This window comes from Leopardus geoffroyi, chromosome D2 (assembly GCF_018350155.1).
Source record: "Leopardus geoffroyi isolate Oge1 chromosome D2, O.geoffroyi_Oge1_pat1.0, whole genome shotgun sequence".
Taxonomy (NCBI): domain Eukaryota; kingdom Metazoa; phylum Chordata; class Mammalia; order Carnivora; family Felidae; genus Leopardus; species Leopardus geoffroyi.
Genome location: NC_059334.1, coordinates 76,628,118 through 76,643,130, shown reverse-complemented (window position 1 = coordinate 76,643,130; position 15,013 = coordinate 76,628,118). Strand labels below are relative to the sequence as shown.

At 46.3% G+C, this 15,013-nt stretch overlaps 2 protein-coding genes across 3 annotated transcripts in view; one reads left to right on the top strand and one right to left on the bottom strand.

Annotated features, from left to right (window-relative positions):
* The window catches only part of LOC123577160 (minichromosome maintenance complex binding protein), a 48,697-nt gene extending 39,785 nt beyond the window's left edge, over positions 1-8,912 (top strand). For both annotated transcript variants that reach the window (XM_045439135.1, XM_045439134.1), the window contains exons 12-16: positions 1,292-1,457; positions 2,364-2,497; positions 3,715-3,879; positions 6,594-6,682; positions 7,048-8,912. In XM_045439135.1, the coding sequence (XP_045295091.1) occupies positions 1,292-1,457; positions 2,364-2,497; positions 3,715-3,879; positions 6,594-6,682; positions 7,048-7,174 (681 nt within the window). In that variant the 3' untranslated portion in view covers positions 7,175-8,912. The remainder of the gene's footprint in view (positions 1-1,291; positions 1,458-2,363; positions 2,498-3,714; positions 3,880-6,593; positions 6,683-7,047) is intronic.
* An 857-nt stretch (positions 8,913-9,769) lies between these two features.
* Positions 9,770-15,013, bottom strand: part of INPP5F (inositol polyphosphate-5-phosphatase F) — a 90,160-nt gene continuing 84,916 nt past the window's right edge. Inside the window, exons 18-20 of the mRNA XM_045439132.1 lie at positions 14,864-14,992; positions 14,166-14,253; positions 9,770-12,025 (exon numbers count right to left, since the gene is read on the bottom strand). Coding sequence (XP_045295088.1) covers positions 10,873-12,025; positions 14,166-14,253; positions 14,864-14,992 — 1,370 coding nt within the window. The 3' untranslated portion in view covers positions 9,770-10,872. The remainder of the gene's footprint in view (positions 12,026-14,165; positions 14,254-14,863; positions 14,993-15,013) is intronic.

Sequence of the window (15,013 nt, the reverse complement as noted above, 5' to 3'; positions counted from 1 at the left end):
TTGGTCGAGTGTGGGAGCAAGTCAGATGCTCTGTCGGGGGTGGAGGGTGTCCATCCTGGGCAGAGAGAGGCAGCAGTGTGCCTGGCACGTTGGAGGCCCAGTACAGGCCAGTGTGGCTGGTGCAGAATGAGTTCTGGGGAGAAGGGGAGGAGGTGAAGTCTGAGCACATACTAAGCACGAATTGTATTTTGTAAGGTGTCTGTGCTGGGTACTCAAGGTGTGAGAGTGGTAAGAGATTTCCTTTTGGTTCCTTCTTATTTTGCATCACTGTAGTGGGTTTGCAGGTTTCACTCTTTTATCGCTACCATATCCCACTCCCTGCTGTTCCTCTTATGTTTATGTCCAGCACCAAACTCTTTCTGAACACTTGCCTTGTTCATCTCTTGTTTAGTTTCCACAGCGGGTTAAGTATGAGCGACCTCATGCCTGCGTGGAGCTAGACCTGCTCTGTGCCACCTTGTGAATGACAGACTCTTCTTCTTCAGGGCTTGTTTGCTTCCATCTTTGGTATTCCAGCCCGCCGAGCCAGCATACCATAATCCTCTGAACTCTGAAAGTTTCTCTCTTCCTCAGCACCCTTTTCCCCAACCCCAGTCTCCACCCCATCCACGCCTACCTCTTCTGAGGCTGGAGCAGGAGGAGGGGTTGGAGTGGAAGCAGGGTGCAGAGGGTGTTGGTGGGCTCGGGGAGATGGAGGAGAGGCTGCATGTGGTCTAACGGATACTGAAGCGTGTTGAGACGGGACGAGGAGGCTGCGTGCAGCAGGTACACGACCCGCAGGGCCCAGTCCCCGCTCTGTGCGCTTTGCTCCACAGTGTTTGTTTATCGGGGCTGTTTGTTCACTGGTCTGCGGTAGCCTGATGAATGAATGTGATTTTAACTTGAGGCACACAGAGGAAAATTAAACTTTTCTCTCCCCATCTTGAATAAGTATTTTCTGTTTTGTTAGCATGTGGTCGTGGTAGGCAAAAGAAGTCAAGCTCCTGAATATTTGATAAATGTATCTGAATTATCTGTCATTTCTTGTTCACTGGTAAAATAGAAATTAGTCATTAAGAATAGCAAACAAAACGGTTGAGAATAAAGCAGCTCATACAATCAGTGAAATTCTTATTTAAGATGTAGATGTTATTTTTGCTTCTGAGAGCTCAAGAAACCATGAAACTGCACCCTGAGGTTGCAGAGATAAGCTCTTTCTTACACACATGTGGCAAATGTTTAACCCCGCGTGTGTATTTTCTTAAAACAGGGAAGCTTCGTTCCTTGCTTAGTGAAACGTGTCTCTTTGTAGTCTTTTCGCCTGCAGATGACTATAGAGAACATGAACCATTTGAGATTCATCCCCCACAAGGACTATGCAGCCAACCGCCTCGTCAGCGGGCTCCTCCAGCTCCCCAGCAACACTTCCCTTGTGATCGATGAGACTCTCCTGGAGCAGGGGCAGCTGGACACACCAGGTATGGATGGGGGATGCTCCCCTTCATTTCTGACCTCCCGGGAAAGCCAGATCTGGTAAGGACTTTTGAAAGAATCACTGAACAAAAGGCAGACTCCCGTTTCACAAATATTTAATTAAGGTCAAGGCTCGCCCTATGATCTGCATGCTGTGGGTACTGTAAACTTACAGATTGGGTACATCAGCTATGTTTTGTGTCGTAGTATGGAAATAGTACAAGGACAGAGCAAGGACGTAGCGAGGAGTTCTTTAAAAGCTGAGAAGGCAGGAGATTTTGCCTTCAGTAATCTGTTAGCTAAAAAGGAGAGGGTAGAAAAGATCTAATAAAATGTGTTTTACCGCCCGATGTGAAATTTAAAATTATTTTTCCCAGAATCCCTGAAAAAAAAGTACTATGTTGAATGGTTTGAACTAGCCTCAGTTACGAAACATGTTATAAAATCACAAGAAAGCAGATTGTGCTCAGCTGAGGTTGGAGAAGGCACTTTGCTGCTGGGGGTTCCGGAGGCAAAGGTAGAACAAGTAGTGTGGATGGGGGTGCTTAAGGCAAAGGTGAATCTAAGAGTCACTGCAATTCAGTAACCTCCTTTCTCTGCATAAAATGGTTTTAGTTCTGTCGTTTCAGACCTGTGACACCGCACACAGTGATCGTACTTACTGGGAACCTGTCTTAGGCCTGGTTGCACGCCGGGTGCTAGAGTAGATGTGGGGGATCTTGGCCCCAAAATACGTCTGTCCAGCATTGTCTGTGGTGTCTGTTAACGTAGTGAACATTTAGTTGAACGGTGCCCCAAACGCTTTTTTTATAGAGGTAGAAACCTCACGTCTTAAAATCAATGTCCGTAAAACCAGTTTGTTTAGGTGATTAAAATCAAATGACCAAAAAATTATTTTTTTTATTTTCTAGGTGTTCATAATGTGACTGCCCTGAGCAACCTAATAACTTGGCAGAAAGTGGATTATGACTTCAGTTACCACCACATGGAGTTCCCCTGCAATATTAATGTTTTTATCACTTCGGAGGGGAGATCACTCCTCCCGGTAAGAGGAGTCATTCTGAGATGGAGGGAGGTTACATTGGAATGGGATCTGTATTTTGTTTTCTTTCTGGGTACTGCTTGTTATTATTGGTAAGTTAAATTTGTTTCACAATTGTGGCTGCTGATCGTCAGTAAGAGAACTGGTTATTTTGTTCCTGCCTTGGGGATGAAAACCTCTCTGAAGAACTGGGCATCGGCCGATCACAACACAAGCAAGGGAAAGCTTTTGGTAGCCGAAACTCCCACATCCAGGCCTGGAGAGGAGAAGCTGTCTGTAAATTGCCTGATTAACATCTAGACCTTTGTTCTTGCTGCCTCGATCCCATTGTTTTCTGTCCGTCTTCTGTGAGAAGTATTTTAGAGTTGCTTTTAAAATGTTCCCAATGACATGGTAATTGGTTTTGTGCCTTATGGTGGAATGCTGTGGTAAATCATCAGCGTGATTTCTGAAGAGAGCTTTTAATTCTGAATCTTTTAATGATGAAAAGTATGCCCAGTTGCTTAAAAGGTATGTTGTTTCTCTGGAAACTAATGTTCACCTGTGATTTATGAGAAATTGCCTCTGGATAAGAATGAAATAGCCCAGGAGTAAGTTTTCTTTGGGAAAGTGTTACGTTATGTGGTTTTTAGAAATGCAGATCAGTAAGAAACAGTACCTATTCCAGGATGAGGAAACCTCTAAAACATTTTAATTGGCTGCTTTTTAGAGGTGGGCTCCCTTTTTATACTGATACCCTTTTTACTGATACTGTTAAGGAAATAAAAGTAACCAAACAAAGGCTAACTTTAGTGAGTACTGCTGAGGTAATCATGGTGCTTGTAAATCAGTGTTAGGAAGTGACATCCCCACCCCTCCCAGGGCGCCTTGGTGGCTCTGTCAGTGTAGCGTCCGCCTCTCGATTTTGGCTCAGGTCACAATCCCAGGGTTATAGGATCAAGCGCCGTGTGGAGCTCTGGGAGTGGAGCCTGCTTACGGGTCTCTCTCCCTCCCTTCCTGCCCCCCTCCGTCGCTCTTCCCTCTGCCCCTCACCTCTGCTTGCACGTGTGTGTGCTCGCTGGCTCTCAAAACCCCCCAAGCCCCCCAAAAACACAACGTGCCCTTCCCCCAGTAGTAAAGAGGATTTTCTGATACGTGCAGGGGCCGATAAGGTGAGGCATCCCCCCAAACCGTCAGACCCTGTGGCAGCCTGGAAAGCACTGTGCCCTTTGTCCTTGCAGGCCGACTGCCACATCCGCCTGCAGCCGCAGCTCGCCCCGCCCAACATGGAGGAATACACCAACAGCCTCCTGGCCGCGGTGCTGCCGTCCGTGCTCAACAAATTCCGCATTTATCTGACCCTCTTGCGGTTCCTGGATTACAGCATTTCTGATGAAATCACCAAGGTGGGTTTGGGTCAAAACACGGGATTTCCCCGTGTGGAATCGGACCGTCGCATCGACTCCCGTGTCCTGTGACCGCCCTGTGGTGCCTGCGCGTCCCCCGTGCCCTTGGTTCCCTCGTTCTCCGGCGTCGTGTCGTGTCGTGTCGTGTCGTGAGGAATCGTCCCCTGTATACAGTTGCGGTTTCCGCGTCTTTGTTTTTACGGTTTGTCTTCCTAGTAGCTGTCCTGGGTTCTGCGGCTCCCAGTGTGTGTGGGGTCCATCGCAGCGTGTACGAAACGGCGACTGTAAGCCCGTTCCCGGTCCCCCCGGTGCTTTATTGTCACGCACGTCACACCGTCGGGCCTGGCTCTCCGCCGGCGCTTTTACAGTTTGTGCTGTGTGCGCTCGCCTTTAAGTCGGAGGAGAAAAGTCCCGAGGCAAGAGACCTGCATCCTTTTGGTTATTTAGCTGCATGCTCACCTTCGCCGGTGACGTTTGCGTGAATGCGAGTCACCGTGCGGGGTCCCTTCCGTTCCGGCCTGAAGAGCCCGCTCGGGCTCCCGTGGGGCAGGTCTGCTTCCCTGGGCCTGTCTTCGTTTCTGCTTCGCTTCCGGAGACTGCTTCTGCCGGATGTGGAGTTCTCGGTTTAGAGACTTCTTTCAGCTCTACCATTTCCTCCGGTTGCCTTCGGGCCCGCGGTCTCTGACGACAAGCCCGCTAGGGCCTGAGGAGAAGCTTCTCGGTGCACGGTGAGTCCTTTTGCCCCCGCGCCTTCGGGACTCTCTCTGGCCCTGGACAGCTCAGCCGGGGCGCGTCTAGGCGAGGAGCCCCGGGAGCCTGCGCTGCCGGCCTTCGTGGGGCGTCTTGGGTGTGCGACGGGGGCACATCTTGGGAAAGTCTTGAAGAGGCTTGGTGGGTTTTGGGGGCACCCGGCGTGGCTCGGTCGGTCGAGCGTACGACTTCTCGGGTCGCCATCTTGCGCTTCGGGAGCCCAGCCCCGCGTCGGGCACTGTGCTGTCAGCGCGGAGCCGCTTCCGAGCCCCTGTCCCCCCTCCCCCACTCGCGCTCTCTCCAAAACAAATACTAAAGAAAGATTCGGTGAGGTTTTGACCGTTACTTCTTTACATTTCTTTCTGCCCCCCTCTGTCTCCTCTCCCCCCGACACGCCCGTACGTATGTGAGTGTTCGCGCGTGGAATCGGGTCCCCCGGGTCGCTGAGGATTCGTTCGTTTTCCCCCCCTCCCTTTTACCGTCTCCTCCGCAGACCGGACATTCGCATTCGACCTTCCCGCTCATTCGCAGAGACTTTCTTCTGCCTGCGGCGCAGAGCTGCTCTGGAGCCTAGCTTCTAGTGAATTTTCAATTTTGGTTCTGTTTTTGTGAAAGAATTTGTCTCTGTTGAGGTTCTTTATTTGGGGAGACGTTCTCGTCCTTTCTTTGAGTTCTTTATATGTGGTTTCCCGCTGGTTGTTGGAATGGATTTAAGATAGTGGATTTAAAGTCTGTCTGGTGAGGCCGCTGTTTCGGCTTCCTCAGAGACAGTTTGTTGCCTTCTTTGTTCCCAGTGAAGGGCGCCGCACATTCTTGTTTCCTTCCCCATCTCCTCAGTTTTGTTTGGAAAACCAGATGTTTTACGTCGTCGGCTGGCCCTGCTCTGGGGGCTGCTCCCCACTCCGGCGGTGGTGGCGTGTCGTTCGGCGACTTCTGAGTGAATTCTGTGAAGTGTGCTCTTGGTATGTGGCTTAGCGGTCAGTCAGTAATCAGACAGAAACTTCATTTCCTCAGATGCGATGTCTCCGTCTAAGCCGAGGGCTGTGGGTCTTGTGTGGACAGGCCTCCTGCTCTCAGCCAGGCAGGTCACGACTGTGACCTACCCTTCTCCTTCTCACACAGAAGAGGCTACTCAGAGGGGATGGCCTGGGGCCCGCTCCCTGTACACGCACGGGGCCTTCTGCGTTCCCGGGGAGAGGGGGCTAGATCTGTCCGCTGGGGGCTCTGGGAGGAAAAACCTCGCATTTCCTAGTTTTTTCTTTTAAGGGTTTTGGTTAACCGCGTATTTGCCTCGACTAGTACCCGACGCGTGAGGCGGCCGGGACGATCGGTAATCGCTTCTGGTGGTTTCTGGTCAGTCCCCTGGGAGAAGAGGCTGTTCACACTGGGCAGGCCGAGTCAGGCTGAATGAAGACCACCTCGCAGGTGGGTTCTCCCGGGGAACCGCCAGTCAAATAACGACCATTCTCCCGGGTGGTGCTTTGAGAGGACCCTCTCCAGCAGTGGCCGAGAGTTCCCTCTTCAGGGCTGCTGGGGCCAGGGGATAGATAGGGCAAGCTGAAATGACTCACAGCCTCGTGTTGTGTCTTCCTGGAACAAATGCTCCCTGCATTCTGGTTAATTTTCAGCTCTCGAAGAAGCAGATTTTTGTACTGTTTGCTCCCGTTCTTGTGCCCTTTAAGGGGGGAGAGAGTTTTCAGAGGTCCTCGCTCTGCCACTGTGGTGACGTCACTCTTCCCCGTAGGCCACGCACACTGCCGACCGGGACGTTTGCCTTGCCGGGCCCCGGTTCCGTCAGCAGCGACAGCCCCGCGTGTGACGTGTGCTCCTCTGTCCGCTACCTTCTGGTCTCTGCGGCCTCAGAATCGGGGCCGGTGGCCCATGTTACTCTCGCTTTCCCTGCGGAATGCATGTCGCTTTTCCAGAAGCAGTCGTCTTAAAGTCCGCTTCCTCTCTCGATACAGGCAGTCGAAGATGACTTTGTGGAAATGCGCAAGAATGACCCTCAGAGCATCACCGCGGACGACCTCCACCAGTTGCTCATTGTTGCTCGGTGAGGAACGATGTGTCCGTGAATTGCTTCTTTGTTTAGTAAGCTGTGTACGAACCTCGCGACTGGGGGGAGTAACAGAGGCAGATTTCTACAAATGGAAGATGTTCGAAGATGTGCGAAAGTGCTTAGCGAGGGGGATTGCTTGGCAAGTGACCACTACAGTGGGGCGGGCTTGCTCTTTGGCTCTAAGCTTCAAAGATCCCTCTGTGGAAGTCTAACTGGGCTCTTGACTGCCGTGTAGCTAACAGATGGTCTTGACCTCTAACCCAGGATTCCTAGGTTCTTTAAAAAAAGAGAGAGAGAAGGAAGAGAACTAGAGACTGCCCTAAGTCTAGACTTCAATCTATTTCTGTGTTTCATTCCAGGTTTCTGTCTCTCAGTGCCGGTCAGACAACGCTGTCTAGGGAACGATGGCTAAGAGCAAAGCAGCTAGAGTCTTTAAGAAGAACCAGGCTTCAACAGCAGAAATGTGTGAACGGAAATGAACTTTAAAGATCTGACACTTATGAGAGTAGTGGGCAAGTTGTAGCCACATTATTGTAAAATTCAAATGCCATTTATACCACATTGTTTTGTAGATAATTTGTATCAAAAACCAATGACTTTTCCTGAAATCAAGCCTGGTAACATCTGAAGTTTATATAATATTCAGTAAGGGCTTTTACCTTACTGATTTTATGGAGCTTTTGATTGTTTTATAATTATATAAATTAGTAACAATGTACAAAAATGTATTTGATATTAAAAGTTTAATATTGATAATGTTGCTGATTATACCATTTCCTTAGTTTCAGCTAAGTCATAGGCCAGACTCTGTTGAAATGCTCATGTCAACTTCATTTGAAGAGAATTGTTGGAATTCCAAAGTCAGAAAGGTGGTTCGCTTCAGATTTTTACATCTTTCCAATTAACGGTGGGTCTTGAACGTGTTTAGTGGTCCAGGTTTGGGGAATGGGGTGTACTTGCCATTAATTCACATGACCGTGTGAGATTCTGCAGTATCATTTCCCAAACATTTGGCCACAGATTTTTTTTCCCCCCATTTAACAGTTGTTAATAACCTACAAAATTAGTCTTTTTACGTGGCAGTGGTTCCCAGACTTTTGGATTTCATGGACCAGTAAGGTTTCCAAAAATTTGGGGGACAGGGTTGCCAATATGTTTTGCCAAGTAATCTGAAAGAAACCCCTGTATTGCCATTTGTTTCTTCCTAAAAGGACAGTCTCCGAAGGAGAGTCCTTGAAATGGAATAAACGCAGCTTTTTCAAAAACAAAACAAAACACTACATTGTCCTTATTTTTCTCATTTCACCCCGGTGCATCTGGGAACCACTGTTTCATGGGGTTTGTTTAGGGGAATGCTGCTGGCCTGGGATAGGATATCTTGCTCAGATCTGAAGAGAGCAAACAGTTAACTTTTTAAAAGATGCCTTCTGTAGAAAATAAAGTTTTAAATTGTTTTCCTAATGGTCATTTAGTTGCTTTGATGATTGTATTGGATTTTGAACTTTTATCTAAGTTTCTCCATTAGTTCCAGATGAGTTAGTTCAACTAACATTATCTGCTAGTCCAGGAATACCTGATAAAGCTATGGTAAGTTTGTCCCAGACCAATTACAGTTGTAACATGAAAGTTTTTAAACTAACAGAAAGCAGTTTAGTACAGTGTAGTAGGGAAACTGTGGTATCAGAAAGGTTTGGCAAGTTTAGACCATTACTTTTGTTAGAAGCCATCAGTGGTAACGTATAAAGATGGTTTTCTTAGGCAGCAACTTACATAGTGGGAAATGCGAGAGCTCAGTTAAATAACTCCCGAAGTCTGCCCCCCACTCCAAATTGACACAGCTAAACAAGGAAACAGGGTCTGCCTTGAAAACCAAGGAATTCGTTATGCTTAACTGAAGTGAAAATTACTAGTTGTTTAACTTTTCCTAAACTCAAATCTATTTTTATAAACTAATGTAAATAATGTTTATATTTAGAATTCTAACTGGTTTTCATTTTTATAACTGGTAGACTAGACTTCCTTAAAGTTTTAGAAATGAAATGAACACTCAACTGGATCTGTGAGAATAAAATTCAAGAGAGTAGATTAGTTACCATGTGATTACTGTGCCAATGTGAACTGTAATTTACCAAAGAGAAGTACATGATTTGCTTGATTTTGCAGAAAAGTTCCCCTGAAAGGAAAACCCTCTTTCAAATAAATAAAACTTCCCAAATGACCAGTATTTGGGGTGGTTTTTCATGAATTGTAAGACTCTTCCCCTGTGACGTGTGGGGAAAAGATCCCACTTCCTCCTGGTAGAAAACCATTACTGGAAACCGTGTCCTCCTGGCATCCCACTTGGGTAAGACAGCCTGGAACTCTGGGCTTTGGAACCTCCCTTGTCCTTTGCCTACACACTGGACCTCACAGGATTGTTACCTCTACGTGAATCACCAGGAAACTGAACATAGTACCCTCACTGGAATTAAATGTTGCTTTATTTTTCAAAAATCTCTTTGGAAGGAATTCTGTGGAGCTTAAAAGATACGTTTTATCACCTGACTTTGCTTGTATTTCTCTCTCCCATTGTGAGACACTTTAGCATTTCAAGACCCAGAAGAGAAGCTGCTTGAGAACAGGATAAAGCATTCAGTGTTCGGGTGTTTAAAATTTGCGATGTGCTTCATCGTCACGAGGGGGCACTTGGATGGCTAAATCGGCTAAGCGTCCAACTTTTGGTTTCAGGTCAGGTCATAATCCCAAGATTGTGGGATCGAGCCCCGGGTCAGGCCCTTCACTGATCGTGGAACCTGCTTAAGATTCTCTCTCCCCACTCTCCCAAATTAAAAAAAAAAGGGGGGGTGCAGAATACTAGAAGGGCTGTGACTTTTTTTTTTTTTTTTTAAATGTTCGAGACAGAGAGGGAGACTGAATCCCAAGCAGGCTTCACGTTGAGAATGGAGAGCCTGACGCGGGACTCAAACTCACAAACCCTGAGATCGTGACGACCTGAAGTCGGCTGCTTAACTGAGCCACCCAGGCGCCCCCAACCCTTATCTTTAAAATGTTATTCAAGGACTCCTCATACACACTGTCACATTAAATTACATTGGTCTTTTATTTTAAATAGTCACAAGATTCGACACTTCAAAAAAAAAAAAAAAAAGATACCACTAATAAATAACAAACGTGGAAATACTTATCAAAGTTACAACAGACATAATGTTTAGCTGAGAATCCCTTCAACAGAGTAAGGCTCTAAAGATACCAGACAAACCAGAACTTGTTTGTAATAACGTTCTTGTTGTGTAGGGGCCCTTCTGGGGCCGTGGTTCCACGTGGTCAGGATTAGAAGTCCTGTAATCGGTTTCAGCACCGCTGTGCTTCAGCTGAACCTTTAATACTTTTCAGTGAACACAAGATGTTAAGGAATGCCTCCCTGCAACAAATGACGACTTGAACACTCAAGAATTACCAGTATCTAATAAATGCACAGTCTTACACTCCTGAAAAGAGCAAAAATTTAAGGTGCTGATCTTCACATCTGGTGTCTCAGGTTTCATGACTGACAAGTCTTAATCCTAGACTTCGGGGTGCAGAAGGAAGCAAAATATTTTAAATTTAGGCTACGGGGAATGCATCAGATGGGCATACCCTTCTTGGGCCAATAACCCTCAATTTAGTCTTTCTAGAGGATGGTTAAGCCATCAAAACTAAGTTAGTAGTTTTTATATTCAAACGCTTCTTTGTACTAGTAACTCTAAAGTCACTAAGAACTAAATGTATTTACACAAAAGAACGGACAGAACAAAAACACATGGTGGAAGAGGCTGTTCCCCTACATGTGTCCACGTGTGTACTTTCCGTGTTTACTTGCACACGCCACCCGCCCACCTCACTCCCAAGAAGGGTCGTTCAGATTATTTTGTCTCAAAGTAATTATCCCGAAATTCCTTCCAGAGAGACACCGCTCCATAGCGTATGAGCTACTCACGTGTGCACCCTTCGGGGATGACGCACTGCTATTGTTCTGTCTCTCAAATCTGGACATCTGCTCAAGTTCACACTCCTTTTAAAACCTTTCCCGATAAACACAATTAGGATTTGCGATCCCTAGCTTCAAAGACCACGAAGGTTAAAATTGCCTCACGCGTGAAACCTCTTTTTGGATCAAACGCCAAAGGATTCTTTGCAGCTAAAAACTAAATCTGAATTATTCGTGTCTGGCATTGTGTAAACATATTTTTAAGTTCGTTTTGCCGGACTTCCTGGACCACTTCAGACTCTGCAGGGCTCTTCTGGACCTTGGCCACCGCAAAGTTTATCCCCTGGGTTAACCCGGCTTGGGTAATACTCGCCACCTGGACCATGGAACTTCGGATCTTCGCAAAGGGGGAGACGGCCCTGCTGCCAGCGCCCTCTGAAGGAGAAGGAGTCACCGGAAGCCCGGTCTCCAACTCCCGAGTGCTGGAGCCAGAGCCCGGGGTCTTCTGAGATCCAACTGGATGCACCGGTTCAACCGACAAATACTGGGGGCCGCTTGCGGAAGAAGCCACGTCTAACTGAGACGGTCGAGAAGGTAGCAGTTCTGTTGATTCAGACGGTGTTTCTTCATTAGAAACTTGATTGGTCACTTGGTTTCCTTCCTCACTGGCCTGCTGAGAAACAGACCCCACTTCTGATGGCCGGGTCATTTTGTTTTGTGCATCTCGTACAAATCTGTGGCAGTAAATATCCACAGGCTTGGCAAAGCCAGTCAGTACGTGTATGTTGTCGGCAGAAGGGCTCTTCTTCAAAGGGGACTCCTGGCCTTTTCCAAAACCACTTCCGTGAGCGGCACCCTCTGGAGGGACGTGAATGCTAATATCCGTGCTGCTGAGAGACTGGGACCGACTGCCTAATCGAGGTGCTGAAGCAATAATCCCACAACTCGGAAGAACATAGTCTATTGGCCCTACGTTCTCTAGGGAGTTAGCTAGCTGTCTGTCTTCATCAGACTTGGAATTTGTGAGGAATTCATCAGAGTGGTAGGAGTCGTTATCTGAAGACATTTCCCCATCCGACTCTGCCTGGACTTTATTATCCATCACACCGGTGTTCTCCATGGTTTCCAGACTACTATCTGATTTCCAGAGATTTACTTTTAAGTTTGGTTTTAGAAAGTTAACTTTCATTTCAGGTTTGGTAAAGTTTCCTAGCTTTCGTAGATTGCCAATATTTACATTAGATTTGGTCTGTTTCACTTTTTGATTTAGAGATGAAAATTTGCTCATTAAAAAATTTTTTCCCTGTGCCAAAGAGCCTTGGTTTTGAGATCTGATGCCAATGATGTCTTCGTGAGGTTTACTGCTCTTCCTACAAATGAGAAGAGAAAAAAAGTTCCCTGTGAAATCCAATATGCCAGTTCCAATTACTAATGTAAATGAAAACGGTTACTTTCATTGGGCCCAATTTCTTAAACTCATATAATCCCTTGGAATTGAGGCTACAATAGTACTGTCCGATAGAAATGTGAGCTATATGGTAATTGTGAGCTACACAGTAATATAATTTTCTAGCCACTACTAAAAACATGAGATTTTGATAATCTTCTGGGTATATTAAGATACTGTATCGTTTCAACATATAATCACTATTAAAAAACAATGAGATATTCTTTTCGGTATGAAGTCTTTCAAGCAACCAGTGTGTAGCAGTTGACCACTGGGCAGAAGCCTCTGGAAACAGCGTTGACAAGTTGTCCCCAAGTTCTGAGTGGGAACAGTGGCCTGGCTGTGTGACTTTAACCCCAAGTCCAGCAAGCAGTGTCCTGCCCTTACCATCCTCAAACAGGCCATGCACTGAACAGCCAGTCCCTGGAAACACAACACCTGTAAGATCTTAGTCTGACTCCGTGAAGCTCTTCACGATAGTTAGGTTCATCATATTGGGTTCTTTGCGATCAAACCTTTTGTCTTTAAAGTTGACTGTAATTATTTCATGTTTCCTTCAACTGAGTTCTCTCTGGCATTCAGAGGAGGGGGAGGCAGCAGAGGAAGGCAAGGGAGAGAAGCATCCCAATGGTTGCCTCAACCTGCATTTTGGGGTATTCTGAGAATTAAGCACAAAAAGTTCCCCCAAAAACCACACCTAAAATTCAGGCAACAGCAGTTATCCCCTCATCTGTGGGGGATACATTCTAAGCCCCCCACAGTGGCCATCTGAAGCCATGACTGGACTAAACCCTGTATATATACTAGGTTCTTCCTTACACATACGTACCTGTGACAAAGTTTAATTTATAAACTAGACACAGTAAGAGATCAACAGCAGTAAGACAATAATACTGTAATAAAAGTTATATGAACATAGTCTCTAAATACCTTCTTGTACAGTACTCACCCCCCTTCTGATGGGAGATGATAAATGCCTACACGATGAGATGCAGTGAACGACGTAGGCATCGTGACTTAGGCTACTACTGACCTTCTGACAATGGGTCAGGAGAAAAGACCACCTGCTTCCAGACCGTGGCCGACAACAGTTAACAGAAACGTGGATGGCAGGGGGAGGGGAGAAACTACTACAGTCACTTTGGGGGCATGTCCACCACATCCACAATCTAAAGGACCAGCAAAGACAACAGGCCCATAAATGGAAATCTAACATCTTGACTAAAGCTGCCTGCACGCATTCCATTTGGCTGAATTCGGATGGGAGGGAGGGAAAATTTTCTTTATGTTTTCTATGATTTACCTACATTTATTTAAAAAGATAGGGGCGCCTGGGTGGCTCAGTCGGTTGAGCATCCGACTTCGGCTCAGGTCATGATCTCACAGTTTGCGAGTTTGAGCCCCACGTCGGGCTCTGTGCTGACAGCTCAGAGCCCGGAGTCTACTTCAGATTCTGTGTCTCCCTCTCTCTGCCCCTCCCCTGCTTGTGCTCTCTCTGAAAAATGAATAAATGTAAAAAAAAAATTTTTTTTTAATTTTTTTTTTTTAACATTTATTTATTTTTGAGACAGAGAGAGACAGAGCATGAACGGGGGAGGGTCAGAGAGAGAGGGAGACAAAGAATCTGAAACAGGCTCCAGGCTCTGAGCCATCAGCCCAGAGCCCGACGCAGGGCTCGAACTCACGGAGTGTGAGATCGTGACCTAAGCCGAAGTCGGACGCTTAACCGACTGAGCCACCCAGGCGCACCCCCCCCAAAAAAATTTTTTTTAAATATATTTAAAAGAAAAAAGAAAATAAATAAAACATACTGGCTTGTCATTTTCTCTATACAGTTGTTTAAATTATGGCCACAAGTAATGTATTGCTTAGATCTACTCTCGAGAGAGCATTCAGATTCAAACAAAAAGCATTACTTACTGATCCACAAAAACGGGACACTTCCCAGCCTAAATACCAATACCTTATCACAGATTTCTCCCTATCTTGCAAATACTTTTAAAGGAGTAAGACTTTGAATAACGATGTCTTCGTTCTTCAGAAAATCAAAGTAGTGTGCTTACCTCTCGAGTTTTTTCTCAATTACAGGTACATCTAATCCCATGGCTTGCTTGGTTATCTGCAGCATCTCCGCAATGCACTGAAGGGTATCTGAAACCCAAATACAACTGCTTGACAATCTCTCCAAAAACAGATGAAAAAAACAGCACTTGTAATTCAGAACCCTGAATGAAACGTGCGGTCTTAACGCTTAAATACAAATGTACTTGCTGCGATTTACAGAAAACTGCTTCTTGTTCACTACTCTCCCCCACTAATTTAAAATGTCCTGAAACAAATTTTTTTGTTGTTCTAAAATTAATAAAGGGCAAAAGGAATTAATAAAGGGCAAAAGACCCAAATCAACTGGAATTAGAAGTTTCTTCTCATTTGTCCTGTGTTAGACACCAAGGCAACGGCCACGAACAAGACAGGAACGGCCCCCGATGAGTGTCCACGAGAGGCACCTGTGTTGGGGGAAAGGCCTGGCGCCCATATGGCCAAATACACAGATCTCCCATCAGATACCCTTGCCCGAGCTACATCAGCTCAAGTAACTTCCCTGCTTTGCTGGGGACAAAGCTGCTATGTGAAGGTTGCAAAGCTCAAAGCGGTTTTCCTGGATCATTCCGTTTGTAATGGTATGTGCTTTCCCCAGTTCCACCTGGATTTTTAAGAGCAGATCAAAAGCTACCCCTGAATACAGGCATCTCTTCATTACCTTTCCCGTCCTCTTCTGGATTGCGCATTACAGCTCTCAGTGTGTGGAAATAGCCACTTGCTTCTTTGTATCTGTAGTGCAGTCGCATGCAGGAGAACTTTGGCTTACCAAAAAGAGTGGGTTCAGGACCTAAAAACCCAAATGAAGATG